Source organism: Lolium perenne, chromosome 1 (assembly GCF_019359855.2).
Source record: "Lolium perenne isolate Kyuss_39 chromosome 1, Kyuss_2.0, whole genome shotgun sequence".
Lineage (NCBI taxonomy): Eukaryota > Viridiplantae > Streptophyta > Magnoliopsida > Poales > Poaceae > Lolium > Lolium perenne.
The window spans coordinates 81,795,664-81,816,210 of record NC_067244.2 but is presented as its reverse complement, the minus strand read 5'-3'; the positions used below and the strand labels follow the sequence as shown (position 1 = coordinate 81,816,210).

General features: G+C 40.8%; 2 protein-coding genes across 24 annotated transcripts; both read left to right on the top strand.

Annotated features, from left to right (window-relative positions):
• The first annotated feature begins 1,236 nt into the window (after positions 1-1,236).
• On the top strand, positions 1,237-7,311 carry LOC127303377 (uncharacterized). Of its 8 annotated transcripts, none has more exons than XM_071828415.1 (12): positions 1,250-1,744; positions 1,922-2,059; positions 2,447-2,515; positions 3,587-3,666; positions 3,770-3,843; positions 3,982-4,095; positions 4,186-4,252; positions 4,344-4,421; positions 5,089-5,129; positions 5,312-5,457; positions 5,916-6,020; positions 6,790-7,311. In XM_071828415.1, the coding sequence occupies exons 3-8, from the start codon at positions 2,479-2,481 to the stop codon at positions 4,401-4,403; spliced, it is 432 nt and encodes a 143-aa protein (XP_071684516.1). In that variant the 5' UTR covers positions 1,250-1,744; positions 1,922-2,059; positions 2,447-2,478; the 3' UTR covers positions 4,404-4,421; positions 5,089-5,129; positions 5,312-5,457; positions 5,916-6,020; positions 6,790-7,311. The 8 variants fall into 8 exon arrangements, 4 of the variants coding, with proteins under 4 accessions (XP_051190080.1, XP_071684516.1, XP_071684522.1 ...); XM_071828421.1 differs by having other exon boundaries at positions 1,251-1,744; positions 4,186-4,244; XR_007853313.2 differs by having other exon boundaries at positions 1,238-1,744; positions 2,447-3,666; positions 4,186-4,421; positions 6,793-6,896; positions 6,996-7,311.
• Positions 7,312-11,781: 4,470 nt separating this feature from the next.
• On the top strand, positions 11,782-20,547 carry LOC127303341 (uncharacterized). 16 transcript variants are annotated; one of them, XM_071828412.1, is made up of 15 exons: positions 11,797-12,239; positions 12,386-12,467; positions 12,554-12,620; positions 12,737-12,831; positions 12,916-13,069; positions 13,731-13,876; positions 15,226-15,545; positions 15,639-15,730; positions 15,820-15,859; positions 15,976-16,240; positions 16,365-17,037; positions 17,759-17,938; positions 18,550-18,641; positions 18,890-19,102; positions 20,176-20,547. In XM_071828412.1, exons 7-11 carry the CDS (start codon positions 15,487-15,489, stop codon positions 16,788-16,790), a joined length of 882 nt encoding a protein of 293 aa, XP_071684513.1. In that variant the 5' UTR covers positions 11,797-12,239; positions 12,386-12,467; positions 12,554-12,620; positions 12,737-12,831; positions 12,916-13,069; positions 13,731-13,876; positions 15,226-15,486; the 3' UTR covers positions 16,791-17,037; positions 17,759-17,938; positions 18,550-18,641; positions 18,890-19,102; positions 20,176-20,547. The 16 variants fall into 16 exon arrangements, 12 of the variants coding, with proteins under 12 accessions (XP_071684513.1, XP_071684514.1, XP_071684515.1 ...); XM_071828413.1 differs by lacking the exon at positions 18,550-18,641 and having other exon boundaries at positions 19,004-19,102; XM_071828414.1 differs by lacking the exon at positions 18,550-18,641 and having other exon boundaries at positions 19,001-19,102.

Genomic DNA, 20,547 nt, shown 5'->3' with positions numbered 1-20,547 from the left:
GTCTTATGGGAGAGACACCTCTAGTGAACTGTGGACCCCGGTCCAATTCTCTTTACTGAAATACAATCTACTGCAATACTTGTTCTACTGTTTTCTGCAAACAATCATCTTCCACACAATACGGTTAACTCTTTGTTACAGCAAGCCGGTGAGATTGACAACCTCACTGTTTCGTTGGGGCAAAGTACTTTGGTTGTGTTGTGCAGGTTCCACGTTGGCGCCGGAATCCCTGGTGTTGCGCCGCACTACATCTCGCCGCCATCAACCTTCAACGTGCTTCTTGACTCCTACTGGTCCGATTAAACCTTGGTTTCTTACTGAGGGAAACTTGCCGCTGTGCGCATCACACCTTCCTCTTGGGGTTCCCAATGGACGTGCCAACCACACGCATCAGACCCCTTCGCCGGAGACGGCACTCCCTGCGGCGAACGACTTCGGAAAAGGGCCGCCTCCGCGCACGGCAACCTTGGGAGTGGCAGATCCTCCGTCGGCGCGTCGCCCCCGCGTACAACAACTACTGCTGGATGTTGGTAGAACAAGAAACTGACGAACAGCTCCTCGTGGACGCTAGGCTGCTAGTTGAACAAGGATAGGCTTATATTTCTTTTGAGAAGAAAATGAGAAGTAGCTATCTCGTGGCCTCGCGAGCTCTAACTGCATATTTAGGATTTGGAATAATTTGTATATAAAACATGACTATGTAAATGTTAGATTTTTTTGAGACTTAAATATTAGATTGTTGATGATTTAACTTGCACTTCAACATACATATTCGAATTGATATTGTCAAATAAGTAATGAATGAGGTTGACAATTGAAATAGGCTGAGTAGACTCCTTTGTGCTATTACCAGGCCTACACCTTGGCATTTATCAGGCCGGGCCTAGCCCGAAAAAGTCCGAACCTAAGTTCCTAGGCTCGAGCTTGGCCCGGCCCAAACCCATCTTGAACGGAAGAAAGCCTAGCCGACAAACCCAATCCAAACTAAACCTAAATCCTGTTTTCTGCAAGCCCGACATGGCCCAACGTTCGGGCTCCAATACCAGGCCCGAACCTGGCCCGACATGCAAGCCCGGCTCGGCCTAGCCTGGGATTTTCGGGCCAGGTTGGTCTGTGCCGTCCATGCCCAGCAGCTGTAACCAGACCGTCGGTTTCTGCCAAAATTTTCGTCAACGCTTTTTATTGGACCGTTTTGCCCTCCCACCAAACCACATAATTAAGAGGTATAATTGATGCCCCCCATAGGGGGCCTCACAGCGATCCTCGACTCTCAGTCGTCGGATCTTCTCACCTGTGCATCTCATCCGTTCATCTTTTTCACTGCATCATATAAAAAGACACCCCATGGTGAAACCCTAGACGCCTCTCCACACTCTCCCAATCCCAGCCGCCACAGCCCTTTCTCTCCTCCAATCCCACGTTCCTCTCTCTCTATCGAACAATCACCCTCACGCGAGCTCGAGCCAGCTCCATGCCCTCCCCGCGCCGCCGCCCACACGCCAGCTCCGCGACGCCTCCTCACTGCTCGCTCCCGCGTGCCTTCTCCCTGCTCACCCCGCGCGGTCCAGCCCGAGAAACGCCCAGGCCTTTGCCTCCGTCGCGCCGGCTGCCGCCGCCGCCGTGTTCTCCGGTGCGAGGCCGCTAGGAGAGCTCCTCAATGCCACCAAAGCAGGGGAGGTCGCCCCTGCTAGGAGGAGCTAAACCGTGGCGAGCGCATCGTCTCGGCGGCGCGATAGACCTACAGGTTTGTGTCCCTCTGCTTTATTGCCTGTACGTGTGTGTAGGTGATGTGCGTGTGTGTGTTTCCATCTCCTTATTCAATACATGTTTCCGTTTGAGCCTAGCAGATCTTGTTTGTGTGGCAGTAATGGAGAGGTGTTGTCCATTTTTTGCAGAAATTAATTTTCCTTTGTGTGTACAGCCGGTGTGGTGTTTGTCTGCTGGTTTAGATTGGAAGATTGGATATCACAAGAAAATATTTGGTACGAGCTGCTCCATGGTCTTTGGTAGTTCGGTGAGGAGGCAGACATGGCATAGTCCAGCAATGGTGTGTCACGATGTAAGTTTTTATCTTCTCTTGAAGCTGAAATATCAATCTTTGGTTTTGTAGCTAGGTCTACTAGATTAGATTGAAATAGTAGTTATGAAATTAGGGAACGTACTTTTTCCATTATTTTTGTAATCGTCAAGAATTGCTCCACGGTCTGGTGCTATAGAAGTTCCTATTCATTTGTAATCAGTCAAGCTTGACGTAATTTAGCTCCTTATTTCCTTATTACTTTAGAGCTTGATATTAATTTCCATTTTTGGACATATAATTAGGTGGTTATTTTTAATTTTCCACCTAATGATCTGATCATTTATATCTCCTTTTGAATAATTAAACAAGCTCATCTTTGATTCCTAAGGTGGATTTGCATCTAATAGTGATGAAACTATTTATCAGGGTGTAGCGAATCCTTGCTGCTACATTCAGGTATGGAAAGACATGAAGCAGAACAGCAAAAGAAAAAAGGTAAATGCTCCCTCTAATGATTTTATTAGAGGAGGCACTCAAGTTTATTTCTGTGGTTTTCCTTGATATTTGTAGGATATGTATTAGATGGATGGAGTGTGCAATCCTGGAAATTAATACTTTAAATCACTGGTTGTATAACAAGGGTGCAATGTTTTATGAGTTATGCATTGTTTGACATGTGGAACCTTCTGTGTTTATTATTGTAAAGCTTGCTTCTGTTTCAAGTCTGTTTCAGCCCCAGCTTAATAGCTGGCTCTGGTTCCTACTTTGCTTTTCCAGAAGTCTTCTGTGTTGTGTGCTAAAATCACTTTTGTTCTAATTAAATTGGTAACATCATATTAGAATTGATGGGTTTCATGCCTTTCTTTGGTTCTGTTTTATCCTATTATCTTACAGCGCATCCCAGTTGTTATCTTGTGGGTTCATGTTTTTTTCACCTTTGTACAGAAGATTGTTACCCACACTGGAATGCGGTGCTGTCATTTCGAATAAGCTCAGTTCATGAGGAAACTGAGCTCTGCCTGATTTTGTCTTGACCAATGCGCTGTCATGGCATAATTATTTGCCATTTCTTCCTATACCGCTTAAACAAATATTACCTTTCTTATTTGTATTCCGGCATCTTAGAAGCATTTGCATCGGTCACCTTTAGTGTACATTAAATAGTAGGAATTTTATCTTCGTATTTGAAATGACTTGAGTTCGTTTGGAAAATTACCCCTACGCATTGCTCACAATGAAACGATGTGCTGTTGTTCCGATTATTCGGCTCCATGCAAACACTGAGTTTTTAGCCTAAAATCATGTCTACACATATCTTCTATTGCCTTCCCTTTGATGGTTTTCTAAGGAGATTTGTTGGCCATGCTTATTGGATACCATGTATTTTTTTAGATTATTGTGCCTATGCCATGGACCGGTCGTGTATAGGATGTCGTCTTTTGGCTCTTTTTTACAATTACGATTACCTAGGGCATTTGTTTTCTTATTTGTCCCATCTTTGAAATGTCCAGGAAATCTTTTGCTTCCTCCTTCCTTTGTTGTTACTAACTGTGCACTGTGTTTCAGCGGATATGCTATCCGTACCCTTTGCAACACTGAATCAGCTGTTGCTATATTTGTTGGCACCACCGTTCAAGAATATGATGGTACTTCCTTCTTTATGAACTCCTTTGCTTTTACTTTCAGTATGCCATCTATTTCCTTTTCATCAACTGATCATGCTTTTATGTTCTTATTTCCAAACAACAGAGGTCTGGCCGGTGGGTCGCCTATTCATGGTACATTAATGAAGATATCATCGACATCAATGTATTTCAAGCAAGGTAGTATAATAATCATACTTTTTAAATTCCACAAACCATTTGTACTTTATCGAAAAAAACAAACCATTTGTAGTTTACCTTCAGATATATACTGTCTGTAACACTGCCTATACATTAAATTTGTCAAAAACTTTTCAGCCCATTGCACATGCCCCGTTGCCGCATCTCCTTCCTCTCTGAACTCAGGTTGGCGAGAACTGGCCTACAAAACATGTTGCTCTGCTGGCTGCACTCAATCCTTTTTAAAAGAAGGTATTATTCAGTCTATTTAATAGATCATTTTGCGCTCTCTAAAGATTGTCCTGGTTACCGCACGGCTAATCCTGCTAATTTCACTCATAGGAAGCTGACTTTCGATGCACTGTCACAATATCAAGAATTTCCTCCAGGCAGCAATAGTGGTACACTGGTTGTCAGCGCTATCATAGGAAGCTGACTTTCAAATGCTAATGAACTAGGTAGCCTGACATGGTTGTTGTGTTCTTTACCCTTTTTTGCAGGTCGCCGTATTGTTCAAGGTTGCTGACCGGCGGCTACCGTTGGTTCTCTTCTGGATTTAGGATTCTGCTATGTTGCTGGTAAGCTTTACCTTTGAATGAGATCCGAAAATCTGGGTTTCGGATTTTACTCCGTTTGTTAACCATGGCCTGAGCAGATTTTGCATCCTGCGTTTAGTGGTAGGTGATGCACTGTTAGATAGATAAAAGCGTAACCCTTTTTGTTGTCCTCTTACGTTTGGTTGGTAGTTTGCTCCCTGCTTGCTATTAGCTCTCTAATAACAACAGCGTCGTACACGGCGACTTAACTGTGTTATATTTATTAGCCTAGGTCTAGCTATAATGTACTTTCTTTGCTTATGATAGGCACTCATTTTACTTATGAATAGTAGCGACTACCCTTTAAAAATAATATGCTTCTTATTCATGTATGCAGCTGTCAAACTCACTTGCATTCATTAATAGATGATAGATAATAGCTAGGACATGTAACTATTTTGCATTTATGCATGTTGCTGCAGCTTTCAAACTCTATGAGATCCATTCATGATGATAATTAGTTACTAGGTCTGGTATAAATATGATGTGTCTGCTTCTGTTACGTTAGATACTGTTTGACTGTTAGACTCGGTCAAATTCATTCATTGCTTTGTGTTGAGAATTCAGATACTATATTCCTCATCCTGATTTGGGTTAAAAGGTTGGCTTTGTTTTTTTACAATCTCAGGTATAATTTTGTTTGTTTCAGGTCTGTACCACAGGGCGTCGCTATGTTTGTTTTTCTGTCAGGTGATTGCCTTTCTGCACCCTGTATTTACAAGTTATACTACTGAACTTCTGTTATGAGGGCATGACACAATCAGTTCAGTAATGCTCGCAAAAGTGCATTGGTCATGTTTAGTTATTGTTCTGTGATCTCTATTGCGTTGTACACCATGTGATAGAAAAGGCATCTTTGTTGGTTTTTGCAGGTTTGGTGTTTGATAAATAGATTCGTTTTCATCCAAAGCTAGGTCTGTATGACTTCAAAGGTTCATGCGGCGTCGTCTCCTACACCGAGTTTCATTGCCGGTGAAAGGCAACCAGTTAAAACGCGTGGCGATGCTAATACTATCAGGTTAAGTATTGTTTCTTTGTGAGATTAATTGGTGGACTTATGGGGCTGGTTTATATCATTAGGGGCTAGATCTCACTTTCTTCTTCTGCTTGCATATCATTATTTCAATCTTTCTTATTTATACATTTCTTTGTTTCAAAATCAATCTGCAATAACTTTAGACTCGTGTATCTGTTCTTTAGTTACTTCTTTGCATAGTTTCTTCTCTCTCTTTGTCTATGAACTACATAACTTGACGGAGCGATGATGCCATATTTGTGGTTGCCTGATTAATCCATTTCCTTTCTGCAACAACATAATTTGTGAAGAGATGGTCTTTGTTGGGGTTATCAGCCGTAGTGAACAGATGGATTTAAACCTCGCTGGCTGTAATGCAGTACTATCGCTCGGGTGCAATGTCTTATACTTGCAAAACAGATAATTTAGTTTGGGTATGCTAAATTGCCAATATATCACAGGTTCAGCTTCAGCTTCAGCTTCATGGCTGACCTTAGATTGGTCATTGAACGTGAATATGCTTCACTCGACAAATGGCCTTGCCACAGCTAGATCGCAAGTTCTAGGTGAATATCATGTCTTTGATTCATTCATCATCCCAATTGAGTTTTAATTTAGTTCCTATTTTTTTTGGACTACTTAAGACACTGGCATCTTTATTGTTATGGTATGGTTCTAATAACTGATGTGCAACTGCCATGGTTCGTAATTGCTTTCGTAACTATTTTATTGTCATACATGTGTTCTCTCAATAAATAGATATTCAGGACTTGTGTGAAGATTTATGGTGAAATTTGGTATGGTTAAAAGATCAAGAAAATATTCACCTGCCCATAACTTTCCTCACTATGCATATTGGTAGCTCTTTTTGAGTATCTCTCTACCCAACAGCATACTTTAAGGAAATATGCTTACGTGCACAGATTTCTTGTACTATCGGGGTCTTACTTGTTGGACAATTTAGATGCTGATTTCCAATTTTATAAATATATGGGTATTTACTATTTTTGTACAGGCTATTGGAATTACCACAAATATGTTGAAACTTATAGTTGTTCTTCTGCCAGAAAAGCACTCACAATTGTTTAAGATGAATCTGAAGCTAATGTACACCGAGTAATAACTCCATTCCTATATACAAAAAATATCTTCCTTTGCGATGCAAATGTCTAAAATTCACAATGGAGTTTTTGGCCCATTAGTCTAGGCGAGAAACCAGTTTGAAAACAAGGATAACCAATCTGAACATGATAATTAGGCTATGCCTCATGCTCACATTTTCTGAACATGATATTTAGGCTATGCCTCATGCTCACATGATTTTACTTTTTATAGCAGATCAAATTTTGGAGTTGTTGCGTACTTACATGCTTGGACTAGGATCACCATCGTGCTGAAGCTGTTAGACATGGCTGCCAACAAGGTCACTACCTTCATCAAAGGTATCCAAATTAATCCATGTATTGGCTTCTCTGAAATTTCACGCGCTTTGATCTCGCTCCATGACACCACCGAATTATATATCATGCTGATGAGGACAGAGGACCAGTGAGGAGGGAGATTAGTGGTGTATCTGAGTGCTTCTTAGGTTGACAATCATTAACAAAAAGTCAAGGTTGCTTGCTCCTGACGGAGATCAAGGCTCTTTGGAGGTTATTCAAGAGGGTCAGGTTGTCCGTTACATGTTTGTTCAGATGTTGAATGTCTTGTCACATATTTAGAAACGTTTGTTTCCCTTGGAGCGTGTTTGTTTATAAGATACAATTGTATTTCCAGTATTGCCGTCTTGTTTTCCTGTGAGCTAATTTTGTAAGAGAATGAGATTCAGAGCAAATTACTTCAAGACGTTTTGTCTCAGTGAGTCTTCATTTTGCCTAATAATTTATGTTGCCGTGTGTCATACAATTGTATTTCCATTGTTGCCATCCTACGTCTTTTTGTGAGCTATTTTTCTATGTTGAAAGTGTACCGTGGCTTTTGAAGATGGTTCTCCTTTTGTAGCCGGTGTTTTTTCTGTTGTAGTTCCTTTGTGCTCCCCAGCCGGAGAATTTCGTTCTAAACCCTCACGCCTTAGATATCTGTACATTGCTATGGACTTCTACATTGAGTGTACTATTGTTTATTGCCTTCTTGATTCAGCCTTTTTGTTAATTGTTGCATACCATATATTAGTTACGGATTTCTACAAAATGTTTATCGATACGAAACCCGGGGAACATGCGCCTGGGCGCGCCCCTCGACTCCTCTCACTACCATATATTAGTTACGGATTTCTACAAAATGTTTATCGATACGAAACCCGGGGAACATACGCCTGGGCGCGCCCCTCGACTCCTCTTACCGCTAAGCATTGGTGCGACGCTGTGACGGGAGACGGTGAAGAATGAGTGCGGTGAGCGAGTCGTGCAGTGAGGCGGAGGGCGGAAGTGGCGCCATGGATGGAGGAGCATGTGCGGTGAGCTCGACATGGAGGAGCATGTGGGGAAGCTGCAGATGAGCATCAGCTTCCAAGGATGGCATTGACGGAGGCGTTCACGCCACACTGCCGCCAAACCCTAGGTTGATGCCTATGACCGAGGTGAGCGCCCTCCCCTACTTCCCCCACCCCCCACGCCGCCAAACCCTAGGTTCAATTGCGTCTATTTATTTTACGTTCTCAATGGATATTTAATATTTTCATAGGTATAATTGATTGTTGCGGTGAGAAAACAATGTTTTTACGGGTCCCCTTCTTCCTGCAGCATCTTGGGAAGATACGATTGGGGCTCAGTGGGTACCAGGCTGGAGCAACAACACACGTGAGCTGATGTCAACGGATATTCTGTAGAGATGCAAGTCCGAGATCCTCCATCTTCCGTATGGCCATTTTCGACATGCATGGCAGCCGGAGCCTCCTCCATCCACATCCCTCATTGTCCCACACAGCCGTAAAGTAATACCACAACGCAGAGATGTATTATAACGTTGACCGGTTGTCGATTTACTGCAGTGGATGCTTCAGGTATTTTTCTAATCATAGTTGACATTTGTGGACTTTTTGGTCTATGAGAACGATAATATAGGTGCTCAAACATCAACTCCGCATTGATATTTTATTTCCACTGTCACATTCAATTCATTGAGATTAGATTTCTAATTCTTTTGTTGTTAATTATGCAACAATGTTGCTTGTGCATCCCAATTCAGTAGGTCATCCGCAAAGGACATTTTTGTTTCTAGCGGCATATGCCAAACCCATGACTTAAATAATTAGAGACAACAAGATATGTAAAAAAATTTAAACTATTCTTCGCCATTGTTCTATGTTTAAAATCTGTTTGTGTAGCCTATGAGGGAACCTACTGAACAGTCGTATCAGTCGTGGAATTTTCTGTGCAGTGCTTGCACACTTTCTTGCGGGACAACCTAGATTTATCTTTTGAAACTATGAAACTATTACGCCGGATATGGTTCGTACTGAGATACATGCTTTTATGATTTGTGTTGTCATTGATTATGCTATTGGTGTGTATCCTTATGTGTGGCGCCATGATTATCTGCCCTCTAATGTTTTGGTTATTTTACAGCAGCTCCAGCACTACACGTTTTAACAATTGCCCTAGAGTTTATATTGTTGATGTGACTGCTTCTCTCTAGGGTTATTATTTTAGGAACTGAAGAGGAGTCTTTTTTCTCTAAAGTAGCGCAGTACAAATTTTATTTATTTAGTCTTTCCCTACCCAGTGTTTTGGATATGAGTTGAGATAAGTTTCAATTGTTGTCTGCAATAGCCTTAAGAAGACATGCAAGCACTGGTGTCTGCCTTGCACACTGATGCATTAGTTTTCTGTCATTTGTAGCTACAGATCTAGCTGCTTGGATTTGGGTATGGCTGAATTTGTGTTGCAAGATGTGGTGGCCACTAGCCGATGTAAGTAAATACTGATAGCCTGCCAGGGAAAAGGGATCAGAGTCTCTTGCAACCTGCCTGCTAGAGAGGTTTATGAACCAATCAGTCCATGGAAGGTAAAGACTCAGCAACACATCATACTTTATATTTTTTTTGTAGAATACACCATGTAAGGTTCAAGGGTGTATTCTTTCTACTTCAATTTTGAGCTCATTTTTGTATCTGTCCTAAAATTACAATTTCCTCGCTGATTGTATTGTCATTTCAGGCAAACGATTGAGAATGACATGAATAGTAGACTATTATTGGTTATAAATACACACAGATTAAAGTTGGGATGATTTCGTAGTAGATGTCTCTACAACAAATGACAACGTGTACCAAATAGTTGAAGAAGGTTACACCATTGGATCCTCTTATAGCTAGATAATGAAAACATGTCCACTCATTTGGATATCTAGAAACGTACATCACAACTACCAACTCATATCTGAATCAACTATCCTTCTACACAAAGTGGGCAAGTATCCTTATGACACACTATGTTTCAAGCGAGGGTGATCAGTTCCCTGGTTACTACGGGAGTACCTCGACAATTATGGTCAGTGATCCGATGACTAAATGTACCAGTAGGTGATTGCACTGGTTCATCTCAACGTGCCTACCGTACCTGAAATTTGGTTGGCTGGCCTTCATTGTAGTATATGTATGCTGGTATGTGCTATCTTACCGATATGCATATAGCACGGTATGCTCTATAGATAATTATTCATATATTGTGTAGAGATAGTCAGTATAGTGACGGGTGGTGCATTGCTAGATAAGAACAAAAATATGCTAATTACGCAGATGGTCGCTGCTTATTGTATTACAACCAGAGTAAACATGGTTTGCTGTTTTAGTATAGCATTATATCTGCAGATGGTTGGTTCTTAGTGGGAAGTGCTTTTAATCCTATACATTTCCGTCCTTCGTTGCTTGTATATAAGTGTATGCTACTCCGCTAGCTCTACTCTAACTTCAACTATTAGGCTTGCTGTCTTATATTTCTTGGTAATTGTAGTATTTGTTGTCTTGGCATTGAAATATTGTTGTTTTAGAATATTCAGTTACGGGGAAAGTGAAATATCAAAACAGGGCCTGGACAACCAAGGCAAAATACCAAAGTTACAAACATAGACTTCATGACAATGCACATTAGTGATTAGAGTGTTATCATACTAAGCGATTTAAATCCACAAACAAAGCATAAACCCATTATTGTTTTCACGCATGTTTTTTGGTGGTGTAATACAAAATATGGAGATGTACGAGATCAACGGGATCGTGCCCCAAGGTGCTTAATGTTTTCTTTTTGGTTGTAGTTCATTTGCCACTTTTTGTAGAATTTTTTGTTGATAAACATGGTTTGAAGATTTTGCATATCACTGTATTAGAATATTTTCCTCATCATTAATTTTCTGAGTATCTCTACTATAAATGTTGTTTGATCGCCTTCCAACATGTCCCAAGAGTAGGTTCTCATGTTCAGAACATTTCAGTATAATTATTCATTGGACTACAGAGATGTAGTTATATGAAGTAAAGTATAATTATTCATTGGACTACATACGTTAACACTGCCATATTTTATAATTCTCCAACTTAGCTATGATAATTTAGCTTTTGGATGTCTATCTAAACTGTAATTTTAATTATTCTTCAATTAGTGATATACGCTAATTTATCATATACATGTTTTCGTTGTCTATTCAGGACAAACAAGCACCTGGGTTGGGTGGCACTGCAGCCGAGCGATAAAGCCACTGCTAATTTATCTACTATCATTGCATTGGCGACTTCCACTACATTGAGGACCGATGTTGCCCACCTTCCCTATCAAGTCACAGTAGTTAGGGTCGATCATGTTCTTCTGTTCAATGTACCCATTAGGAATCTACTTTTTAGAATCTGGCTTCAGCAAGGGTGACTGATTCCTCAAATATTTGGGAAGTGTGCTCGATGATGAATTAATATATGTTATAAATGGTTGTGCATGCTCGATGATGAATTAAACTATGTTATAGATGGTTGTGCCTTATCTATGATCTTGGGTTGAAAATGAGAACAATCATGCTGAGTATTCCCCCCATAGCCCGCATTTGCAATTTCCTCTGATTCACTACATTTTGTAAGTCCTAATAAAAGTATAATCGCTTTTCCACCTATATACGAATTTCACGGGATCGTGCGCCAAGGCGCACATCAAAATCTAGTCTAAAGTTGTATATGATGCCCCCCATAGGGGGCTTCACAGCGATTTCAGCTCGTGAGCCGTTGGATCTTACATGTCTGGTAATCTTGTCCGTCCATTTTTTTACTGGTGTAGTCCAGGACGAGGCGGCCCTCGCGCGAACCCGCTTTTTATCCACGGGTCGTGTGAAGCCCTCGCGGCCCAGCCTCTCGCGTCGCTCGTTACCCTCCTCTCCCCTCGCGCCGCGCCGCCGCCTCGCGCTCGCCGTCTCCTCCCCTCCCGTTCCCGTGCGCGTGCGACGGCCACCGCCGCCATCCCCGCCGCCAGCCCCTCTTCCTCCCCCACGTCCCTCTCTGGAGCCCCCCTTTACCGGAAGAGAGATGGCAAACACTCTCTGTTTCGTTGAGAAGGGGAGCAGAAGGAAGGCATGAGCATGCGGGAGCAGCGCCTCTGTCCGCCGCTGCCGTGGCACGAGGATGCGGCAGCAGCGCCGCCGTCTGCCGCCGCCTCGCTGTGCCACCTATGCTATGCCACCGCCCTCCCTGTCGTCCTCAGCAAAGGAGGCTGGGATCCAGACCTCCGGCTCGTGCTGCTCCACATGAGCAGAAGCAGCAGCGCGGGGAGAGGATCGGCCAGAGGCACACCCCGGCGGCAGTAGCACATGTAGGCCCCTCCTTCTGCATTCTTCTTCCTTCCTGACACTCTTCCCTCCCTCTGCCCTCTGTGATTTCTCCCTAAGTTGTCCCTCCCCTGCAGCTCCCAAACCCTAGATCAATGGGCCGCCGTCTTCTCATCTCCTCTTTTTGCAGACTGCGGGAGTAGCAGTGAATACGGCAATGGACGAAAAAGAGGGCCGCGTCAGCCGGCGTTGGGATGTAGAGGTCACATCAGGTAATGTCCCCCGTACCTCCCCTGGCTGTGCTCATATTAGTTTCAAAGATCAATTTCAGTTCTGATCCAGAGTAAACTAAGTACAGTACCAATGTCACACGCTGATCAAAGATGTGCTGGAAGCCTCTCCAAATGACATACTAGATATCGCAGGTGATTGTACATTAATCTCCATGGTATTAGGTTAGTCAGGGCCTGCACCGTGTGGTCTTAGGACACAAATATTAACTGTTTTTATTGGATGATGTTAAATTTTGTCCAATTGATAGGTCATTTCATGTTAATGAACTACTGTCTCTTGAGTTAAAGAAAAGTTGACATGATGGGGTTCTAGCAGCCATTTCTTTGGGCTTACGAGATGAAGGTGATTTTTTCTTGTAATGCTACCATATGAGTCTGATGTGGTGTAGTGAGTATAAACAACAATTCACCTGACTAGCTGATGCAGGGACCAGTCCAAAGGGGCTCCAAGGATGAAGATTTGGCAAGCTTAATTCCATGCACACTCAACTATATGCAAACACATGACCAAGAAAGAAATTTGGCCAAGGAAACATGAGTACTGGCAGTGGGTCGTAGCGTAAGAGGCGGAAAGAAATCAGGTTTTCGCCATATCATTGATCTATTCTGCATGGCATTGTTGCGACAACACACTTATTGTATTTAGTGCAATCTACAATGACTTCTCTAAATTAATATTCTAAAATATTGTTTGATTGCCGGGTTAGATATTTCCATAACAACACCAAATTCCATCTACTAGGGTTTTGTCTAGAACACTGACTAAAAATAATAAAAGTTGGTGAAAAATTGGCTGTTAGTTATAGCAGATTAAGTCATTTGACGGGTTCAGGTAAAGATTTTCCATATTTTCCTTTTCATGAATTCCCGTAAATATTTTCCCATAGTTTATTTTAGGTCCAAATTCACATGTTTCACCTTATTTGTTGTTTATTATCGACTTTTATAACCTTTAGGAGTTGCTTTTGTTTACCAGCAGCTTCAAGGGTGTCCAGAAATCTCTGGTTCCAGTGCCCTGTTTTGAGAGGCTGGAAATGCTCTTTAATACTTCTTGTTATTAAATTTTGAGTTTGCATTTTGGAAAAAAAAACAGCTAATGGGTGACTACAGTTCATCTTTACCATTTATTTGTTATTAATCTCGATTGTTTGTCGTGAAATGACACATGTAATAGGCATGCTATTTCACTACCATTCAATTATAGCTTATGTACCCTCTGCATGTCATTGATTTGTCGTTCAGGATATCCGCCTTGGGCTCTACTCCGGGATCGCATCTGCAATGTTGAGCCACGGCCCGAAGGTGCAGTGGTGGGATTCACCATGGTTGGTTTGACCCCTGGCAAGGTGTCAACACTGATGATCTCTCCATCTCTCTACCATCCCGAGGTAAAAAAGTCATCTCTATCTTCAGGCTTACTTAAGATGTACACTTGCAACCTCATATTGAAGCCGTATCACTTACGAGCAGCACAATGGCAGTGTGTAACTAGCTAAAGAAGTGTTCTATTTGCAGTATAACTTTCTTCTCAGCTAATTGACAAACAATAGGCGCACATCAGCGTGTAATGTTTTCAGAAATCAGACATATAAACTTTGCAGTTATTAGCTTTTCCATTGTTCTAGCTTTTCCCATATCTATGGTTCTTCCTTTTAGTTAGTTGGTTCACTCTCTCCCTCTACGCAATTGGCATGTACTGCTATGTATGCTATGCAAGACTGTAAACCTGACATAATTTAGCTTTCTCTTAATGTATCCATTAGATTTACTTCCGTTCTCTATTATATTACCAAGCCTACTTAAGCATGATCCCAGTTACTTATTTTGCGTTCAACTTTCGTTTAGTGTCTCTATTAGATTTAATTCCATGGTATTTCCTTTTCAGAAGCTATTACTTGCCAAAATTTCATAGCTGCCCTATTAAATACTCTGGGTGATATCACTAGACATTTTGTTTGTTTGAAAAAAGGATATATGTTACCAATATCAATATACTTATGGGGTAAACATTGGATGCCCACTCAAAGTTAATGGTAAGACAATTTTAAATAGTTTGTATGATTCCAAAGTCACATGAAACAAAAATGACTGCCATATCCAGTACAACTATCTATAATAAAATGACTCCAAATTTGGCTTGCTTGATAAGCCTCTGTTGATAATGGTAGATGAATAACTTCAAACAACTCATTTGAATCTCTCAAATCTGCAACGAAAATCTGCGCTCATTGGACAACATATTGATGTTGCTATTCCATTCATCTTTGCAGAAAAGAACAGTGTTTTCCTTAGCAACTTCACACTTCGCAATTCTTCTATAGATAGGAGATAAATTCATGATTGCCTACCACCAAAAAGAGCCACATAATTCAGTAGCGTGCGGTACAGACCATTGATAGTAGTAGACCATATCAGTATTACCCATTGCTGATCTGTCCTATTTTAGAATTGGTCTAGGAATTTCAGTAAGAGCTTGATTTTCAGATCGATGACAGAGAGAGAGATGAATCTGGATCAGTTCTTCCTTGAGCCGATCTTTCCTTAGCAACTTCACACGGATCAATTCTTCTATAGATAGGAGATAAATTCATGATTGCCTACCACCAAAAAGAGCCACATAATTCAGTAGCGTGCGGTACAGACCATTGATAGTAGTAGACCATATCAGTATTACCCATTGCTGATCTGTCCTATTTTAGAATTGGTCTAGGAATTTCAGTAAGAGCTTGATTTTCAGATCGATGACAGAGGGAGAGAAATGAATCTGGATCAGTTCGACAAAAAAACGAAGCAGATTCTTCCCTGTTTTGATCTCTTGATTGAGCACAGATGAAGAGATTTTTGGGTTCAGTAAAGATCCAGGTATTTGTGCCGACATTTTCTCACAAATTTTACGAATTTTGGCTAAAAACTACTAGGTGCAGTGGAGAGTGTCTTAAAATTTCGGCTTGGACACCGCTTACTACTAATTTTGGTGTTGGATTATGCGAGCGCCGAAATGCTGAACGAGCGGAGTGACTTCCGAGACCTCATAATGGAGATCATCTCTAAACAAAGGTCGGTCAACTATGCTAGGCCTCCATTCTGAGGTAGCTACATTATTTGTGTGCCTTACTTTTCCTATCGATGTTAATCCTCATTCAAATTCAGCGAGGTAAGGGTTGGAAAAAAAGCAAAGTCTAACAGATTCCCTTTTACTCTCATGTTAGTGGTGCCGGACCAGAAAAACTTTGATAATAAAGGTAGTTGTTTGGGGCGTGAATGAATTTGGATTTTCTGAAGAGTTAACTTTTCGCTTATACTAATTATTTTCCCTTTTATCAATTTATAGGTTCTGAAATTAATATCGGTTATGCCTGTGTAACGCACAAGTTAGCTCTCCTATCTTTTGCATCTCCATTACTTATATTTTCCGTATGGGTTCTGCTTCTGTGATGCATCAGTATGGATTAGGCATAAACTGAGGTTACTATATTTTTACATGTAGCTGGCGCTTCTCCTCCAAGTTGTGGTTTTATGTCGGTGCCTCGCCATGTAACAGCCCAGAGATAAGAAGACGCCAGTGCAATTTGGTGACAGTGGAGGGTAGGGAGGAGCGCCAACCGCTGCTCTGTCAGGAGGAGATGATCGGGAGGAGCGTGCCGTTGCCATCACCTCGAGGAGCACCGAGTGCCAGCCGCTGCTCCTACGGGAGGAGCGCCGTCAACAAAGATCGAGGTTCCTCTCTATATATTTGGAGGAGGATTCGAAAGGTGACTTAATAACTTTTAAAATGTATCTGCGTGAACAATAACTGGGCACCAAGAAACATTGACGAATCATCATGCATCTACTGCCCGTTGCCTTGGCTATATTGATCTACCTTTTTTTTTGCAGGAAGCTATATTGATCTACCAACCGGTTCAGATGACAATTGAATGTTGTGGTTCAGGAAAGCATATTACCTTGGTCACACTGGTTAAGATGAAAATGGAATGTGTCCGGCACATGATCAAGAACCATGAAGATGCGGCTGCAGTTTACGTTTTGAAGCATGTATTTCAGTTCAGATTCATACTAATGCATCTATTTACCTTGCTATGTTATCTGACAATTGTTCACTGGTCAAGTTATTTTTGCTTTATTTTTCTGGCCATTTTTTTCAACTCCTTACAACAGCATGTTGCCAACATCTGGCCCCTTTACTGTCCTCTACTCTATGAAATATTTGCACATGCTATTATTGTTCAGACACTACATTCCGAGAGCACTTGTGTTTGCCAGTATTGGCTGCTGTTTGTGGCTTTCTTTGCCTTCAATTGATGTACGGACAAAGGAACACGGAGAGGAAACCAGATGAGAGGCTTCTTTAGCAGTTGACCGCTCCATCTCTCTTCCTCTCTCCTCAACTTAGCAGTTGGCATTCATCTCGGTGTGTTATTATTATCTCTTGAGGGTGCAAAGAGCTAAGGTTGGCTAAAATTCATGAAGTGCCATGGTGTTCTGCTGGGTTTGGTTGTCCATGTCAACGTGCAATTTGAAGATCAGATCGCCACTCCCCGTGGAACAAGTTAAGAATAATTATGATGCTTCTGTGCTATGAAATTTCTATGACATCTAGCAGTCCTATGATTATTTGCTTGTTTACTTACTTACTAAGTAATTTCGGTTATGGAAAATATACTAGCTGATAATATGTGTTTCTCAAATTATGACATTAGGCATTTAGCTTTTTCCCTTGTTAATCATAATCATGAAGGCCAGTATATTGAGGAGTCGTGGAGTAAAGTCTAACTAGCACGTGATTCTTTTTTGCAAGGAACTTTTACATATTCTCATGGCAATTATGGCTATTGATTTCTGTTATATTATATACATATCTGAATAATGCAGTCTGAAGTGATACGAATGTCTGCTGAAATGGAGTTCTTACTCAACAAACTATGTTGCTAGGCTTGGAAAATAATGCCTTGAGGGAAAGTCTCAACATTGTAGCATAGAAGCGACTAATTAAACGTGGAAAGTAATTGTATTTTCCCTCTTAAATTTTATTTCTTGTTTTGGAGTTCTGTTCTCCATTAAATAATCATTTTGGCAATTTGGTCAAGAGCTCATCATTAATAGACTAAGGGTTTATGCATGGCCTGTATTTTGAATGTAAAATTTTCCTGTGAAATATGATGGCGGATCCAGTCTGACTTTCGTGATTTCATCACAAATTTTGTTTGCTGAAGTAATACAGTTGGTAGATGGAGCTCTGAACGATGCCCTGTTATGATTTATGTCTTTAGTTTTGCAGACATCTATAGGCAGCAAAAAAGATTGTCAGTGTGTTGTACCAGGTCGGCGAGTACGCCGACAAGAACCCCAATTCCGCCGACTGTGTCGAGGGAGCCCTTAGCCTACGTGGCTGGCTATAATCCAAGGGACATCACATACTGTAACGAACGACAAGGAGGGGCTGAGGAGTGGTCAGTACCCAAGATCACACCCAATTCTTCTCATGTTTTTAATTTTCTCTAATCCATTTCCTAACGTTTCTGCAAAGCAATTTATATACTCCTACTGAATTAAGTGTGGTGTTGTACGATTTGTGGACCTGTATAGGATCCTGGCCGTGTAATTATCTCAGTTACTGTGTATTGTCTAATTCTCTGAGTAATATCCATATTTGGGTTAAAAATTTGAATAAAAATATTCTAGCTAAATTAGATTAACGATAGCTTGATGAGGGCATCTGTAATAGAATACATATGTTATTTTGAGAAACTAGCTTAGTGGCCCTCGGCAAATGCGAGGGCATCATCTTTAATATGTCAAAATGACTTTAAATAAATTTATGGATCATGTCATGGGATCTAGAATAATACAAATCCCCGATCATTGTAAATATACACAATAATTTTCACGTTGTAAATCTATGTGATCTAGAATTTGTTGTGGTCTACAACCGAAGTCGATTATGTGCTTTATTATTGCTCATGAATAAAAAAAAAATGGCTCTAGAGAGATTAATTCTTGGAACAAATGATATCAATATATATGTTGCTGGGAGCGAGTGACTAATCGGTGGAATGTCTAGCTCATGGAGCTATCATCCGAGGATGCAGGTGGCCACGGAAAACCATTGTTTCAGATTATCCGTTGTTTCTGTAGTCCATGCCGCCAAATGAGGTCTGTTTTGGAGCATCTCAATTATTTTTTTATCATTTCTCTTTGATTGTTTCGGTGGATTACACTGATGGAATGTTCACTGAGTAACTCCCATGACCAGCTGATCGTTTTACTTGTGGCTGTTGAAGGATTACTTCTCTCTATTTTTGTTGTTATATAACCTTGCTATTTAATCTCATCCACTCTGTTTAGTTGATGCAAACGTCCGTGCGAATAACAAGGGTCTAATCACGTGGGATTTTTTCCAGTACCCGACGCACCTCAGTTGCCTAGAAATGTGGAAGTAGGGACATGTACAATCAAGAGCTCTCTCACTTGTAAAAATTAAATGATGCTAGACAAACCCATGTTCATTTCAGCAGCATTTCATGTGGGTCGCTGCTTATGCTGAAACGTTTCCGCTGTCGTTGGGTCACCGCTGCTGCTGGAGTACAGGTTGACGGCCTCCATCTTGGCATAAGGTATGTTATCTTAGCATTCCCTTGTTGTTTCTGGTTCTCGGTAGAATCAAAGCATATGGTCAATAGATGGATTTACTATGGGATAAAAATGGTTAATTAGCTGGGTTTGCTAAGCTATGTTTTGTTTCTTCTCTGTCCCTATATCCAATGAAGAGAAAAATCAGAGTTGGAACTCCCTAAAATAATTCTGCAGGTGTTGTTTGTTTTGTAGTTTCTATATATGAAAAGACAGACATGTTGTTCAGTTTACAGTAGCAAATTGGAAAATTAGTACGGGTGCATGCCAACATTGAGAGTTAAGGTTCAGAAGTGTTAGCCAGTGTTAACGTTCAAACATCTTCTATTAAGGTTTTCCTTGGGCTGTCAAGGCACACCCTGAATAAAAATTGTAGACCATGTTCCAGGCTTTTCGTGTAATATTTATTTGTGAAATTTGGTTGGACACATTGAAATAGCGGCCAGTTTATTGATCTGTACAAAATATAGTTCTTTCATAAACAGTAAACTTCTTTACAACTTTGGATGGACACTTGTTACTTAGTCTTGGAAGTAGGGACGTTGCTATTTTCTGAATGTCTATGTTATGAAGTGGTGATTTGATATATGTTTGGATAAGAGGTATGCCTCCATGGACATGGTTTTCACATGGTGTTTCTATAACCATTCTAACTATTTTTTTACTCACAGTCCGAGATGACACAATTGTTTGTGGAAATTTGAATGTGAGATATCAGACAATGTTTCCCAGAGAAAGATTAACTATGTTTTTTTTTCACTTGCTCGATGATGAAAATTCATGTCTAAGAAGATCAAAAGAATGCACACACCAATGAACTGGTTGAAAACTGCATACCTTTCAAAAATTTGGGTGAAATTTTCCAGAAAATAGAGGTTGACAGAAATATAAAATAATCAATGGCTTGCATGTATATTATTATGTTCCCTTACATATACTTTGTGAGTCTTTCTTTTCCCACCTGACTCTTTCGGAAATTAAAATATGTACCGACTGATGGATCAATCGAAAAAATGATTTGCCTTGGCTAATATGATACCCCGTCCTTTCTTACCAGGTTTAAGACATGGTTGTTGTTGAGATTCCATCCAGGGTCTTGATCATGGCAGCTTCCAGATCCATTGTACAACACTATACCCACGAAGTATGAAGTGACGGCGACCTTCCTCTATTGGTATGTCATATACATCAATTTATTGGAGAAGCCTGGCTATCCATCGAGCAAACATTGTATAGGCTATTGATTATTGTATACAATCAACACCCTGTAGTAAGACATGTTAGACCATTTACATAGTGTTTCACCCATCAGATAGTTTTTTATTTAATGTTTGATTACCGGGTCTGTGAGCCTAATGATGTTTCTCTATTTTCCTGATTGTACATAAGCGTGTGCTACTCTATTTATGATTTATGGGTTTTATCCTAA

Coding starts and splice junctions, on each gene's coding strand:
- LOC127303377 (XM_051334120.2), top strand. CDS start 2,479: ATGGAAAGACATGAAGCAGAACAGCAAAAGAAAAAAG. Junction 3,667..3,769: donor CACCGTTCAAGAATATGATG/GTACTTCCTTCT, acceptor TCCAAACAACAG/AGGTCTGGCCGGTGGGTCGC. Junction 4,096..4,343: donor TCAATCCTTTTTAAAAGAAG/GTATTATTCAGT, acceptor CCTTTTTTGCAG/GTCGCCGTATTGTTCAAGGT.
- LOC127303341 (XM_071828405.1), top strand. CDS start 15,487: ATGCTGAACGAGCGGAGTGACTTCCGAGACCTCATAATGGAGATCATC. Junction 15,546..15,638: donor GAGATCATCTCTAAACAAAG/GTCGGTCAACTA, acceptor ATTCAAATTCAG/CGAGGTAAGGGTTGGAAAAA. Junction 16,241..16,364: donor TTTGGAGGAGGATTCGAAAG/GTGACTTAATAA, acceptor TTTTTTTTGCAG/GAAGCTATATTGATCTACCA.